This window comes from Miniopterus natalensis, chromosome 12 (genome assembly GCF_054644295.1).
Source record: "Miniopterus natalensis isolate mMinNat1 chromosome 12, mMinNat1.hap1, whole genome shotgun sequence".
Lineage (NCBI taxonomy): Eukaryota > Metazoa > Chordata > Mammalia > Chiroptera > Miniopteridae > Miniopterus > Miniopterus natalensis.
Window position 1 is genome coordinate 8,226,593 of NC_142092.1, and position 16,019 is coordinate 8,242,611.

Genomic DNA, 16,019 nt, shown 5'->3' on the forward strand with positions numbered 1-16,019 from the left:
TTTCCAAATTATCTGAAAAGACTATAAATTATTTTTACTGAAGGTCTTACGGGCCTTTATTAATAGACTAGTACTTTTAAAGAAACTAAGAAAAATATCCTTTCTGATGGCACATTTTCCTTGAAAGTCAGAATTCCTCCATATCCCTAACGTGATACACTGGGAAGGACAGGAGACGTCTCTTCTGTGGTGTTCCTGCCAGGTGAACTCATTCTGCGAGGAAACACCAGGCAAACTCAAATTCTAGACTGCTCTACGAAACAACTGGCCTGTCCTCTTCAAAAAAACTAAAAGATCAAGACTACGGAGCTGTCCCAAATTAAAGATGATGAAATGCAAGGCTTATTCCTGAGGTGTTTTTTTTTCCTTTTGCTAAAAGGACATTAGTAGGAAAACTGCTAAATCTGAGTAGTCTGTAGATTACATAATTTAGAGAATTCAACAGAATTATATTGATGTTAATAAGTTTGATACCATGTTTTTAGGAAACACATTTAAAGTATTTAGGGATAAAGGGACATTCCTGCACCTTACTCTCATTTCAAATGACAAAGCAAAAGGTGTGTGCATGTGTGTGTGTGTGTGTGTGTGAGACTCGGGGGCGGGGAGGGAGAGAGAGAGAGGGAGAGAAGACATATGGGGGAGAGAAACAGAGAGAAAGAGGAGGGAAAGGGATATAATAAAGCAAATGTGGTAAAATGTTAACATCTGGGGAATCTGGATGATGGGATATGGAAATTTTCTATATAATTCTTGCAACTTTTTGTTAAACTGAAGTTATTTTTAAAGAAAAAAATCCTTCCATAATCCCACATCCCACCCTACCCCTAGTCTTATATATATGTATGACTTCACTTAATAGGCATCTTTTCATGTTAACACATAAAGACCTATCTTACCCTTTTTAAAGACTTGTAGTTTTGCTACTAAAAAAACTGGGAACACGAGTTTGTGCTTTTGAGCTATAATTTCCTTATTTCCACAGAATAAATTCCTGAAGTGAGAAAAACACACACACAAATGCTCCCTAAAATAAGCAGCTCTGATCCAGAAGGCTTTTTATAAGCATGCAGACATGGCCATTACACAGCAAATTTGAAGTAATTTCAAAAAAAGGGCAGAATTAAGCCTTTTTCCAACCCCACCTCCAATGTGGTAGAAGATACACTTTCTCGATGTTTTGAACGTTTAACTGCTAGGGAACAGATCTGCATAAGTCACCACCTGCTCAGCCCTCTCATTGAGCTACTCTGGACTTTTTATTTTTTTTTAAGGTTTGTTTAAATGGACTCGAGTACAATTTTACAAAGCCATATTATTTGGTTAAAATTTATAGCCAGGCCCTGACCAGTGTGGCTCAGTTGGCTGAGCATCGTCCCATGCACCCAAAAGTCACAAGTTCGATTCTCAGTCAGGGCACATGCCGAGGTTTCAGGTTTGGTTCCAGGTTGGGGTACGAATGGGAGGCAACCAATCACTGTCTTGCTCTCACATCAATGTTTCTCTCTCTCTCCCCCTCTCCCTTCCCCTCTCTCTCCAAAATCAATAAAAAAGTATTAAAAAACAAAAACAAAACTTTAGCCAGGATCATAAATAGGATTAGTAGTCAAGAAGTTGAAAGACTCTGGGGAAAATGGTTCCTTCGACATTAAACTATACACTACTCTAGTCTCCTTAAGTCTTTTTTCCTTTATTTTCCTTTGTGATTCACAAGTTGTTTCAGTTTAATCTAAACTCAGTGCTATATAGGTTTAATAATTAAAAACTTTAGGCAGCAAGCATCCATCCTGTTAGTGCCAAGCATAAGACACGAAGAACTAGCACCTTTGTACAGTGGGCACAGATGGCCTGCATGAAGCCACATCACTCAGGAGCGGTGTCAGACTGCACCAGCCTGAGACCATCTTCCAGGTCAGATCACTTTCTAGAGAAGTCATGGGAGTCAGAAGTTGGTGTTACACATCATATGAGTTTTTCTTCAAATTTCATCATGATAGCCTATGGACCTGACCATGGGGCTAGGGATCTGTTTAAATTCATCAGTAGTATAAATTAAGAATGCTAAATCAAAAACATAATTATATCCCTAGCCTAAACTCCAAAAGGAAATTTAACTACTTGAACATACTACTGTGCAGTTTTTTTGAGAGTGCTTTTCTTAGTCACCAATAATTCATCATAAAATCATTGCTTGAACCAAAACTTAAGGTCATTTAGGAGATAAATGAATATCCTTCACGTGGCACCTAAGGTTTTGATTTGCTACTTAAACTGGCACACTATTCCCAGAACTGGCACCATGAAAAGGTCACAAAGGCTAGTCATTCTCTGAATATCATTCTAGTTCCTCGACCCTCCTGCCGAGATCTGTTTGCAGTACATACTTTTCTTCTGTAACCTTCTCAGATGTAAAGTCCGCCTGCCTCTCGGTCTCATAGGGTTGATATTCCCTGTAGGATCTCCGCTCTGCTCTATCCAGCGTCACCTCTGTCCCCCGGCTATCATTCCATCCTTGCTGCTCCCCTCTTCTAGGAGTTCGCTTCTGGCCTGCAAGCAAAAAATCAAAGGGGAGAGCTGAACACAAGGTCTACGGCAGCACATTACTTACAGGTACTTTTATGTTTCACTCTTCTAAAAACCAATGTTATGGAGAAATTCAGGAAATTTGGAAAAGTTTAGAGAAGTTGTTCATATTACTACAGCCCAGCATCAACTACTTTCTAATAAAAGTTTTAAGTTACTATTGAATTACATGCTTTCTTCATGTCCTGGAAGGTATGATTAAGGTAAACAAACTACACCAATTAACCTGCAATTACAGGTATCTCACAATGGCTCTGTAATAGTTACGGATATAGATAACTGTAAATCAATTACATTTCACAAAAGCAGCTTTATCAAAACATAGTAACTAAGCTACATTCAGAAATTTTTAGGACAAATTCTCTGTACTTCAAATTGTATTTTTAGAACCCCAACTATAGTTTATCATCAGCTACTAAATTTTTTGTTTTTATTTATTTATTTAAAATATGTTTTTATTGATTTCAGAGAGAGGAAGGGAGAGGGAGAGAGTGTCCTCATGCCCCTACTGGGGATCGAGCCAGCAACCTGGGCATGTGCCCTGACTGGGAATCGGGGAATTGAAAGTGACCTCCTGGTTCATAGGTTGATGCTCAGCCACTGAGCCATGCCAGCCAGGCAAGGTTTTTGTTTTTAAATACAGTTTATACCACTATTATCTTTTTTATTTAGAAACAGATTTTTCTACTATTTTATGGTATTTATGCATTTATGGCCATACTTCTGAAATATGAGCCCAAACTTGTCTAGCCAAATCATACAAGGGCCAGTTAGCATCCAAAGGGGCATCTCTCTCATCATTCATGGGCGGGGACCGGGCCATTCCAGTCTTTCCCTCTCTCCTCTCACCTTACTTTACTCCCCTCCAGTTTTGATGCTTTAAAAATTTTAAGCAAAGTCTATGTCTAATAGGCATCTAATACCTGGTATATATGTTCTGAAGAACTTAGGTCAATTCCTAAATCATCTTCTAAAAATGTTTATCTTTTCTTTGTATACATTTAAAAAGTCCCCATCTCAAACATTATATATAACTTTTATTACAGTACCTTCAATTCTCTATAAATTACCCTTCAATTGATTATATGGCTATAAAAATATTAAGTGTATTTGGATTAATGAGTATTTTTTAAATTGCTTGTTTCCACTCCTACTTAGACAAATAAACATGGCTCTTAAGGAATATGTTTATACATATTTTCCCATTTTCCCACTTAATATTTTCTATCTAAATTTTATAAACTGGGCACATGTACTAACATAGTTCCAATACCTTACTGATCTCATTCTAAAGCAAAATCATGTCTGTGACATTGGTAACATAAAGTTCTGTAATTTATTACATGCTATTTAACATAAAGCATTTTTTCAAATGTTAAAAGTTATACAACAGATCTAAGTTCAACCTTAAGTTAATGTCCCATAACCTAGAAATGCTTAAATCTGACTTATATCTTGTACTGAAGTCACAATTTGAGCTTGTGACATGTTTAGGATATGGGGAAAATGTTAGAAAAAGAGCATTATGCTTTTACTGCAGAAACAAAACAGACTGACACACGTGCCCAGTTGCCCAGGAGAACACAATGCCAGATCCAAGGGTATATACATTCTAATAGAGAGAAGATTTGGAAATGGCATTTGACATGTTAAGATAGAAAATGTTACTATGAAAGCTACTTATCTAACAAGTTGAAAACTACACTACACCACGACATAACAGTCATGAGCAAATATGTCAACAGTAACAGTGCTTTTCAACACTTTCCCCTCAAACAGTAAAAAGCTATGTTAACACAGCTTCAAATTTTCTATTTATAACCTGTCATTTAAAAAAACCTTAATATCTACACTCAACTACAGAATTACTTAGGACCTTATCCCACCTTCTCCTTCCTCAAAGGTTATTTTTGAGTTGTATCAATTAAATTTGGAATTCACCAATCAAAAGTTAAAATGACATTTACTGCATATTTTATATTAAAATTTCTTCCAAAGTTTCTGTACATAAATTGAGAACCATTCAATATTGACTGGCTATTTATTAGAATAATTATCAATACCCTGCAAATATTTCATTCTTTCTCTAAAACCCAAAAAAATAAAGATAATAGGGGCACAATTGTTTCTCCACAATTAAGTGCTAAAAGATTAAGACTACAACTGAACATAGTTGTTTACTATGCTAGATCAGCAGCTCCCAGTGGATAATGCACACTGACTTTCACTAGCCCTTTCCACTGAAAGGCTGGCACATGCAGTTTGTTCATTGATCTAAAACCGAGCCCATGAAGGGACAGAATACAATAAAATTTACCATGAGATTTCCTTCAAAACAAAGTTGAGCTTTGACTCAAAGATAATAGTTCTGAAAGGCTAAGAAATGTAAAGATGAAACAGCCTCTGAAGACTTGAAGAATGAATTTACTGAGCAAGGCTCACACAAGGGCCAATGTACAGTTGACCCTTGAACAACGTGAATCCATTGAAAAATCCACATGTAAGTGGACCTGAGAAATTCAAACCCAAGTTATTCAAGGATCAACTGTATATTGTTCAATAAGTGAAGGATATTAAAAACCTCAATGGAAAATCTTATGATTTCCACATCCTTCTGAAATTAATAAATGTTTCTATTATATGTGAAACATGTTTCAACTTTGTTTCTTGACTACACTATTCACTCACAATATTCTAACTACATTAAAAATTTTGAGTGTTAGGAAATTTTGAGTGTAGTCCATATAAATTAGGACTACAAAACCTCGAGAGTAGCTCTCTAATGTCCATTACAGGTACATTTAGTACAGTAACCATGTAAATAGAAATTAATGAGCTGTTTGCTTCTGAAATAACACATTCTTGAAAAAGGAACCAGAATGAAAAAATTTCCATTCTAACTACAAAATTAACTAAAGATCTATAATATAGATCTCAGAACCCAGATCACCTGGACTGTGAACAATTGACAGAAAAGAACAATTGACATACTAGATTACAAGGCTAAGTGAAAGAAACAGGTTACGCCCAGCCAGGCTTGGCTCAGCGTAGAGCATCCACCTCGGATCCAGGTGATTGGGGTTCCATTCTCCGTCAGGGCACATGCCTGCGTTGCAGGCTTGATCCCCAGTAGGGGGAGTGCAGGAGGCAGCCGATCAATGACTCTCTCATCATTGATGTTTCTCTCTCTCTCTTTCTCTCCTTTCCTCTCTCTGAAATCAATAAAGATATATTTTTAAAAAAACACAACAGATTACAACCCAGTTTACAGCGTTTAAATTTAGTAAAAATATAGCTTTGTGCATTTATGTACATAGATACAAAGTGTTAACAGTAGGATCTCCATTTTACTTCATACATTTCTAACTCATTTAAAAGGTAACAAAAATGCATGGCATTTTTAATTTTAAAAAGTTTAAAAAGTGTGTTAGTAGCACTAAAAGTTTCACACTATTCTAAAGGATAAAATGCACATTTTCATTAGTTAAAAAATAAAGAGAGAGGAACTGCTTGGCCTTTCTCTATTCTTTTCTACTATATTTGTCTAAACAAATTTAGGAGAAAAAAATAGAACATAGTACAAAATGTACATCATATATCAAGTCTCACTCACTGTTTAAATATGCTTATGAGCTTACTGGCTTACCAAGAGGTCTTGAGATAGCATTTTAAATAATTTTCAGTATCTGTATTTCAGGGACTTGACTTTCTGATTCTCAAAGTGATATCGCACGCAGGACTGCACTTTTCACAGCTAACGGTAAACGTAACTTAGTTGCAGGAGTCAAAGCCCCAATACTTAAATCAGTTGTTTTCCCAGGGTTGGAATGCACAATTTAACTTTTTAAAAAAACTTTCAATTACAGTTGACATTCAATATAGTATGAGGTTCAGGTGCACAGCACAGCGATTAGACATTTACATAATTTAGGAAGTGACCCCCCAGGAGCCTAGTGCCCGCCTGGCACAGCACATCGTACAATCTTACTGACCGTATTTTCTATGCTGAACGTTACATCCCCGTGACTATTTTGTAACTGCCCATCTGGGGGATGCACGATTTTTATCGAGCAAGGAGCTAGCCAGTGAAGCCGAGAGGAAGCCCCCGCCGAACGCTGGCTGCAGCGGCGGAACCGCACGTCTCAATCCCAACGCTCTGCTCAGGCAAACCTTAGGACCGACCACCGCCTCATTCTAGGGAAACGCGCGGCTGTGAGCTCGCTCGGCGCAGACCGCCGCGGCTCCGGTGAGGACCCGAGTCCCGGGCACGCGCCTCCGCCGGCGCCGGGGGCGGGGACCTCGGGACACCCTCGTTGAAAAGGTCGCGGACAGCAGCCAGGGTTCACGGCCCCTTACACAGCCCACCACCGCCGGCTGAGCGCGGGAAGCTAAGGTCAGGGGTGGGGAAGGCGCAGCGCTGGGAAGGCGCCGGGCACCCCGCGCCCACCCCCGCGTGCCGCGCGCGCCCACGTCACAGCCCGCCCGGGGGTCATCCCGGCCTCGGCTCCATCACAGAGGCCCGCGCAGCTCGCTCCCTCCCGCGACTCTTCACCCCACCCCTCCCCCCGGCTCTCGCCACCACCCGCTGGGGCCCGGCGCGCCCTACTTTCCCCGCCCTCCCCAAGTGGGGCTCCCCTCCTACCGCGCCCCGCTTTTTGCTACCCCACCTGAATCTAGCAGAGGGGGGGCTGGAGGACGCAGACGGTCCCCACTACCTCTAGGTTGCGGAGCCCCGGGGCAGCGACCCCAGTTTTTACCCCACCCCCACGCCAGCAGTAGCCCTCAAGTTTGCCCAACTTGGAAAGGCTCAGTTCCGGGGTTTTGAGACCCCTACTCCGAGCCTGCAGCCCCCTCCCCCCAAGACGGGATTGGGAAAGGTCAGAGGGAAGTGACAACCCCCACTTTCCCCACTTTCCCTCTTTCGCTACTTTCTTCGGCTACACGGATGCTCAACTCGACCCGGCTCTTCCGAAAGCCCCCTCCCCTATTTCGGAACAGGTTCCAGGGACCACAGTCCCCGAGTGGGAGTCCCGGGAGGCTGAGGGGGGACCTCCGCGACCCCCGTCCCTTCCCCCGCCCACGGCGCTCACCCGGGGGCGTCCAGGTGCCCGGCGGCGCGCGCGTACCGGGGGCCTGCGGGCCGCCCCCGGGGCTGTCCGGCTGCGGCGCGCCCGGCGCCGGGAGGCCCTTGCGTTCCTTCTGGGACTCCCGCCGGCCGCAGCCCGCGCCGGGTCTGTGGCCCGAGGCCCCGGCCGGGCTCCGGCCGCGGTTGCCGGCCCCGGCCGCCGCCTCGTCTCGCCTCTTGCGCTGCAGCTGCTGCTGGCGCCGGCGCTCGGCCTCGCGCAGGATGTCGAACGGGTCCGACTCGTCGTCCAGCAGCTGGTGGAAGCGGTTGGCTACGACGCAGCCGAAACTCTCCTGCATCGCGGCGCCTGCGGCGGCCGCGGCCACGGGGCTCCCCAGAGAGCCCTTCATGCCGCCGCGGCCACTGCGGGCCCGCCGCGGGCAGCCCACGCGAGCGAGTCTCAGCGAAGCCGGCGGCGAGGACCCATCGCGCCCGCCGCTGCTGCTCTCCCTGCCCGGTCCCCTCCTTCCCGGCGCCGGCCCCCGCGCCGCCGCCGCCCCCGCCCAGCCGCTCGCCAGGCAGCCAATCAGAGCGCGCAGACACGCCCCTTTCCCTAGCGGCACGCCTGGAAGCCCAATCAGAGGCCAGCTTCTGTCACGTCTTGCGACCTCTATGCCCCACCCCTGGGCTCACGGGGCGGGGCGGAGTCCAAGGGGCGGAGCCACTGGGAGGAGCTCGGAGCCCGTGGTCCAGGCGAGTCGGCCAGTGCGGGTGGGTCAAGGCGGCGTAACTTGTGTTCGCTCCGGGACTGGATGCGCAGCGTTCATTATCGGCTACTCTTCTTGGAAGTCTGTGTGTTCATTTATCCATTGAACGGCTGTATATTGAGCCCTTACTGTGTGCCAGGCATTATGTCGTAGGAGATGCTAGCTCCGTGTTTCCATGGATCTTCCAGTGTGTAGACAGAGAAGTGCCCCGAAGGAAAGGCACAGACTGACTTCCCTATGGGATAGAAAAGGAACCTGAGGCCGAGATCTGAAGGATGACGAGGCGCAGGAGCTATGGCAGGTGCAGAAGTCTCGCGGTGGGGTAGGGCACAGCCCATCCACGAGCTCAAAGACTACCGGTGGCCTCGGTTGCAAAGGGTTGGGGGAGGGCCTCATCCGATCTCTATTCTAAGAGCAGTGAGAAGCGGATTTTAAACACAAGCATATACTTGAAAGGCTACTCTGGCTGCAACGTGAAGGGCCTGGAGGGGAGTCAACCAGGCTGAAGACTGCTGCAGAGCTCCAGGAAAGAACTGCGGGTGGCAGTGGAGGTGGGGAGAGGGGGAGACCCAAGAGCTGTTTTGCAGGTCTCCAGCAGGACCTGGTGATGCCCTAGATCCAGAGGGAAGGAGGAAAAGGCATGGGTAAGATGACTTCTGTTTTTCTGACTGGTGCAGCTGGAATGGTGGTGCTACTCACAAATAATTAGAGAACTGGGAGAGAGCCCTTTGGTGAGAATCATGAGCTCAGTCTTGGACGCGCTGGGGTTTGGGGTTTTGTTTGTTTTTCTTTCCAGATGCTCATTTGAGGCCTGGAGCTCAAAGAGCACCAAGCTCAGCCCTGGCGGGGTGGCTCAGTTGGTTGGAGCATCCTCCTGTACTCCCAAAGTTTTTAGGTTCGATTCCCCGTCAGGGCACATAACTAGGTTGCAGGTTCCATCCTCGGTTGGGGCTCGTCCGGGAGGCAGCCGACTGATGTTTCTCTCTCACTTCGATGTTTCTCTGTCTCCCTTCCTCTCTCTCACAAATCAATAAAAATATGTCCTGGGGTGAGGATTTTAGAAAAAGAACACCCAGCTCAAAGAACAGGAGTGCTTGCCAAGGCGCCCGTGCAGACACTCTTGGCTGCCATCTTTTCCTCTTAGGTGTCCCCAGAACCTGTGTTTTGTTGGGGCAGTAGGTGGCTGTGTGCCCCAGGGGAGGTTGGGCCCACGCTGATTAATCTCAGTCCTGCCCTGTACTTCCATTCCCTCGCCAGTGGTTAGTGTAGGAATAGGCGTGTGATGCAAATCTGGCAGAAGAGACCCGAAGCGAGGTGTTCTGAAGGGTATCTATGAACTTCTATACCTTAAAAGGGATTGGGAGGGGATCTGCCGTCTTCCCACTTCTGTTCTTGGGTCCTTGTTATGTGAGGGGGATGTGATTCCTGAAGTTGCTGTTCCTTATTGGGACCGTGAGGGTGGCAGAGCAGAGGGATGGAGAAAACTAGTTCCTTATGTGGAGCTGCTGACTTACCCTGCTGGGGAACCTTCCTACCTCAGACCCATTATTACCTAAAATGATAAAGGCAATTATTGTTTAAGTTACTCTTAGTTGCACTTGTTTCCTTGCATCCAGAAGCACCCTGTTGGAGCATCTTGCTCAGGCGCATCATTGCCCTTTTAACTTTATTTTAGTAGCAAGTGGAAAAGGAACCCTTAGTCCTAACTGCTGCCAGGGCTGTGTCTTACCCACCCTCTCAATTTTCTGTCGTTCCTGAGGAGGGCAGGGATCATGTCCGTCTTACTCGTTGCAATTTATAATCCCAGTGCTTAGCAGTCTAGGTGGCTGGACAGTAGGTTCTCAAAAGTTGTTGAATGTATGAAGTTTTTGAGATATTTTGGTCATCCCCTTCTTAGCCAGCTTAGGTTTATGATTGAAAGGCTATATTTTTTACTCAAAAGATTTGCAAGCAGGTGTTCAAACAAAAACTTGTACCTGAATGTTTATAGCAGCACTACTCACAATAGCCAAAAGACAGAAACAACCCAAGTATGCATCAACTAATGAATGCATAAACAAAATGTGGCACCCCTCCCCCTCCCCCTCCTCCTCCCCCTCCCCCTGCTTCCCCCCCCCCCCCTTCCCTGTCCCCTTCCTCCTATTTGGCTCTAAAAATCAATGAAGTACTGATACCTGCTACAACATGAATGAATCTTGAAATCATTATGCTAAGTGAAAGAAGCCAGGCACAGATATTGTGTGATGTCATTTATATGAAATGTCCAGAATGGGCAAATCCATAGAGACAGAAAGCAGATTCGTGAGTGGTTGCCAGGGGTTCTGGGGGGAGGGGATAGGGAGTTGCTGCTTCATGGGCATGAGGCTGCCTTTTGGGGTGATGAAAACTTTCAGAAACTATAGAGTGGTGATGGGTGCACAAAATGTGAATGTGCGAAACACCACTGAATTGTACAGTTTAAAGTGGTTAAAATAGTAAAGTTTATGTGTATTTTACCACATTTTTTTTTAAAAAGCATATATTCTGGAGCTAGACCATGATTTAAATCCTGGTTTAGCCACTAGCTAACTTTATGACCTTGCTCATGTTCGTTATTTCTGTGCCGTAGTTTTCTCTTCTGTGAAATGAAGACAATAATGGTACCTACTTCAGAGGGTTATTGTGAGGACTAGGTCAGATAACACATACGAAGTGTCAACACCATGCCCAGCACAGGGTATACATCCTCAGTAAAAGTTATTATCAACATGACTACTATCATCATCATCGTCATCATTTTGAGTCAGGCCTAAGACCGGGTAGAGTCATAACAATGCCTCATCAGTAAAAGTTGAATGAAATTTTCAAAGATTCTTCATGCAGCAGAATCACCATATGCACCAGGGACCATACTTGGAGAACCACTGCTTCAAGCCAAAGTTGTCTCTGGCAGGTTTAAGCTGCCCATCACCAAGCCACAACACCAAGGAACCATTACTGTAAGGATAGAGAAAAAGCCTCCTTTTTCTTTGCTGTGGCTTTCCAACAATTTATGAGAAGCACCTGGTAATTAAACCCCAAGATTATTGGCTCCTCTAATTCAAACAACACCTCTGTTCAGACTGTGGACAAGATAAGTTACTCTCAAGGGCTACATTCTTGCCTCCCCATCCTCCCTGCTGTTTGCACAACTCAGGGATAACTGGTGCCAAGGAGTCACTAGTTAGGAGAAAGTGCCTTTCCCTCCCTTTCAAACCCAAGCCTCCCCATTTCAAACTCTGTAACTTTTGCTCTAAGCAAGTTTTACAGACTTGGGAAAAATGCTGATAAGACACCTCCCTAGGACATCTGCCGGACTGTCTCCTAGAAAGCACAACCCCAAATATCTGCTCAACCTCAACAGAATTCCTCTCCCTCCCTCGTCGCTCAGCAGCAGCCACGGCTTAAAGTGGAAGCTGCACTTTGTTCCCTGCCCTGTATTGACTCGCAATACTTGGCCCTTTCCCTTCGTGTACAGTAAAATAAACTTCCTCTCTGCATCTGTTCTTTTAGTTGTGAATTCTTTCACAGCTGGAGTCACCAGCCAAACCCTAAAAATTACCAGTTGAGAGAAGGGCCTGTCATATTCCTACTGGACATCTAGAAACTGCCACTCCCTCTCCTCCTGTCCTTTCCAGCACAGCCAACCACAGCAAGTTCTTAAGGCGTGCCCTGTGAGCACTCCTTTCTAACTTCCAAATCATAACTTCCTAAAACAGTTGTCAGTCAACCTAGCCTGGCTGCTTAGTAAGAACACCTTTACAACCACTGAAGTAGAGGTGAGTAGCCCCTAGCTGATATTAGCTCTTATGGGGCTAATAATTAATGTGGAACTTACTGATGGTAACTATTAAGCAGCCTCACATTTTCCCCTGACCCTCCTTCTGGGAGGCTGCATCCATGAATGCATTCCTAAAAGACAGCTTCACCACATTAGCATGAGTTACTCGCAACATTATGTTTAATGTGGTCAGTTTAATAGACTGAATTTTCTAATAATCCAAGATATAAAAACAATCTCTAGTAATTATACCAAACAGAAAAAAATGAAAACCACACATACACACATCCATATAGCTTAGATAATAAGGCATACGAAAAAATCAGTGAGGTGTAGATGCTGAATGTCACCATCCCTTCCAGAGCCATTGTGTATTGGCACTAGTGGAAATGCAGTGAAGTTTAATTACAAACAAAATATAAATTACCTTGACTTAACATATGAATTCCATTAGGAATAATGAAATAAAGTACACTAACCTCTTCCATATTGAATTAAATACACAAAGAGATCAATTCAGAGTTTAAAAAAACACATAAAACACACACAAACAAAAACAAGTAGCTTTACTACTTTTCATTACATGCAGGGAGCAACACCTGGATGAATGCTAAGGCGGAGGCTGTAAAAGGTGTGAGTTTTTGTGACTCACCAAAGAGTTGCATTCCACATATACTGTTTTACCACTGGATTACTGCTATCTCTTTGCTTACCTTTTCTCCTCTCTAAAATTAGGATGATTATAATTGGTCCTATGCTCCTCATATTTTGATGGGAAGATAAAACCAAAATAGTAAATTTAAAAAGGTAAAAAAAAAAATTACATTTCTTACAATTGTTTCTACTTGCATAATATAGGCAAGAACAAAAATACTTTTCTGAACGCTAAGAGGGTCTCGTCTGTCCTTTATACCAGCTGAGTTGACTGTGATAAGATCAATGGCATTTTACTTTCTGGTTTAGTTGTTACAAGGTTGATAAGTGAAGTCTAATTCGGTTTCTCACAGCAATTGGATAAAGCAAGTACAGAGTCTCACAGTTAGGAGTTGTAGAACCACAAACCATTAACAACCAAGATGCTGTAAGAGAACTTGTAGCAGCTCAAATCCACTTATGATGACCAGTCAGAGAATATTGAAATCTGCAAAGGACCTGGACCCAACCTACCAATATTTGTGTTCTTGCTGTCATTGAGGTTTTTTCCAGCCTTCTTTCTGGCGACAAGGTGTTACTGGCTAGCACAGCGCTTTGGATCCACAGAGCACTGTCTCCATAGAACACTTTTTTTTATTCTCTTGAAGTTTCTAATATTAAAATTTTGACACTGGTTATAACTTTTGTCAAGGCTGAGTGAAATAATTTTGAATTTACAACTTTTTAGTTCCACATTTATTCTGGATCTTTCCAGTTGTGAGCAACAGAAAACCCACCTGGAATAAGTAAAACAAAGGACTTTGTTGGCCCATGAAAAAAGTCCAAGAATGAATGGGGCATAGCTGGATTGGGGAGAAACCATGCCAGGCCCTGAGCGCTCTCTGTCCCTCCCACTCTCTCTGCTTTATTTTCTTCTGCGTTGGCTTCCCTTTTGCCAGTTTCTCTCCGCAGATGGTCCCAGCAAAGCAGCGTTTCAGACTTCGAGTTGTTAGCCCAGCAGGAAACGAAGAGGACCTTAACGTCAACACTGGCACAGGTGTCCCAGAATGGAACTATTTGCTATAACAAACGGTATTTAATTCTCTGAGCAGCTAGGCCCAGATCACCACACCAAGCTGGAGTCTGATTGGGGTCAACCCCCTAACCACCGAGACTGAGTGGGAGCAGTGGTTCCCAGGAAAATGCTTTCCGATGCTAGCAGGTAGGAACAGAGGGCTGGGCGGGTGACCAGAATCCTCCGCAGGTGGTGATTAGCGTGAGGGCCTTGCTGGTGTGTCCCTGGGGCACTGGGCTGCTGTGCACGGCAGTATAATCCCTTCTCCTTACTCCTGTTCCCTGAGGCCAGAGTTGTATCTGACTCGTTTCAGTATCCTTTCCCTCCCTTTTTTTCTGGTTTCATCCTCAGTGCCTGGAAAGGCACCTTTCATGCAGGAAATATTTGTTGTGTGAGTGAATGAGTTTCTTGTTTATGTATATACATAAACAAGAAACTCCTGTGCTCCTGACAATTTTGAATTGTAAAAAAATAAAGTAAAAATAAGACAAATTAATGTATGAAAATTAATTAATACATGTTAGGTGATCAAACAGATATATTGTTTCTTTTTTTCTGAAACATTCATTATTCTACACATTTGCTAATAATTATAGCTGAGCTTTGTACCGTGCTTACGAGGTGCTACCCATCGTTCTGAGTATTTTCTACCTGTTCATTTAGTCCCTCTAACAACCTGAGGAGGGAGGTGCTTCTACTGTCCCCTCTTAAAATGAGCGAGCACCTCAGTCAGTGGGAGGCTTGGGACCCGGATCGCAGGCAGCCTGGCTGGGCCTGCGCTCCTCTCGCTGCTACTCTCTCCTGCCAAGCATCGAGTGGGCAGCTAGGATGGGAGCAGGGCCTGGCCTCTCTCCTTAGAGAGCCCTGCAAGCAGGGTGACGGTTTTACTGTGCATGTAAGCCCTGGGTGGCGGTCCATAATTGTACCACTAAAAGAAATTACGTAAATGACACTTCAATTCTGTGCTAGTTAAGCAGCTGCTGTATCACATTAGGGGGTAATAAGAGCGTTAGAATGTCATAAAATAAAAAGTTATTAAAGGATTAGTATACCATTTGTTATATGTGGAAAAATAAAGAAAGAAATTATATGATGGGGAGGGAGGTGAATGGAGGTAGAAGAGGGTGTGGGGTATAAACAGTGATGGAAAAAAATAATTTTTAAAAAGAAATTATATAAGTGAGTGCCTACTGAGGGCTAGTGAGAAGTAATGATATACTTAGACCCTCCCTCACTATCCTTTTGTGGGGTGAAAGCTATACTTGTACTCACTAGGTCTGAATTGACTAAGATGTTGGAAATAGGGCTGCTCTTCTGGTTGGATCATATTTTAGAAATGTATTAAAAAATAAGCTAACACCTCACTCTCTAAGGATGGTCTGAGACCAGCAGCTGCACCCTGCCTGGGAGGTTGTTAGAAATGCACAGTCTCAGGTCCAGCCGAGAGTTACCGAGTCAGAATCTGCACTTTACAACCTCCCTAAGAGATGTCTGTGCTCAGGAAAAATTGAGACGCTGCTATGTAAACATACAAACCAGCAATGGGATCTGTCAGGATCATCTGATGGAAGCCAGGTTGTCTTTTGTCACTGACATGTTTAGCATTATCTAGCAGCTGGTACAGTCGAGGTGGCTCAGCTTGGGACCAAGGCACACAGTGAAGAAGGTTGCCTGACCCCCAGGGAGGGACAGAGGTCCTGCCCAGCTGGGGCTCAGGTCACCCCTTCCGCTCTGAAGGCCTCCAGCATGTGTCCTTTGATGAACTTACCACCTAAAGGCAAGATTAAGGGGCATGAGTTGGGAAAGCCTCCGGAGAGGAGAGAGGTTTAGGCAGGGCTTTGATGAATGATTGAGCTATTCCAGGGAAAATTACGTGTGCCCAACAGTATGAACCAGGGGGCTTCAGATTAGCTAGAACTTTTGCGTAGAATAGAAAAATATGGGGCTACATCAATACTTGATGTGGCATTGTAAGGAGTTCAGACTTTACCGTTTAAACTTAGAGTGTGTCACTAGTTTTTTGAGGGTTGGGAAGAACTAACTTTATTGTTTTGGGTGAAATTATACACACTCATTGAAAGAAATTAAAAGTATGAA

At 44.2% G+C, this 16,019-nt stretch overlaps 1 protein-coding gene across 1 annotated transcript in view; it reads right to left on the reverse strand.

Annotated features, from left to right (window-relative positions):
• The window catches only part of HABP4 (hyaluronan binding protein 4), a 31,591-nt gene extending 23,524 nt beyond the window's left edge, over positions 1 to 8,067 (reverse strand). The window contains exons 1-2 of the mRNA XM_087822602.1: positions 7,674 to 8,067; positions 2,385 to 2,547 (exon numbers count right to left, since the gene is read on the reverse strand). Coding sequence (XP_087678728.1) covers positions 2,385 to 2,547; positions 7,674 to 8,058 — 548 coding nt within the window. The 5' untranslated portion in view covers positions 8,059 to 8,067. The remainder of the gene's footprint in view (positions 1 to 2,384; positions 2,548 to 7,673) is intronic.
• Positions 8,068 to 16,019: the final 7,952 nt, after the last annotated feature.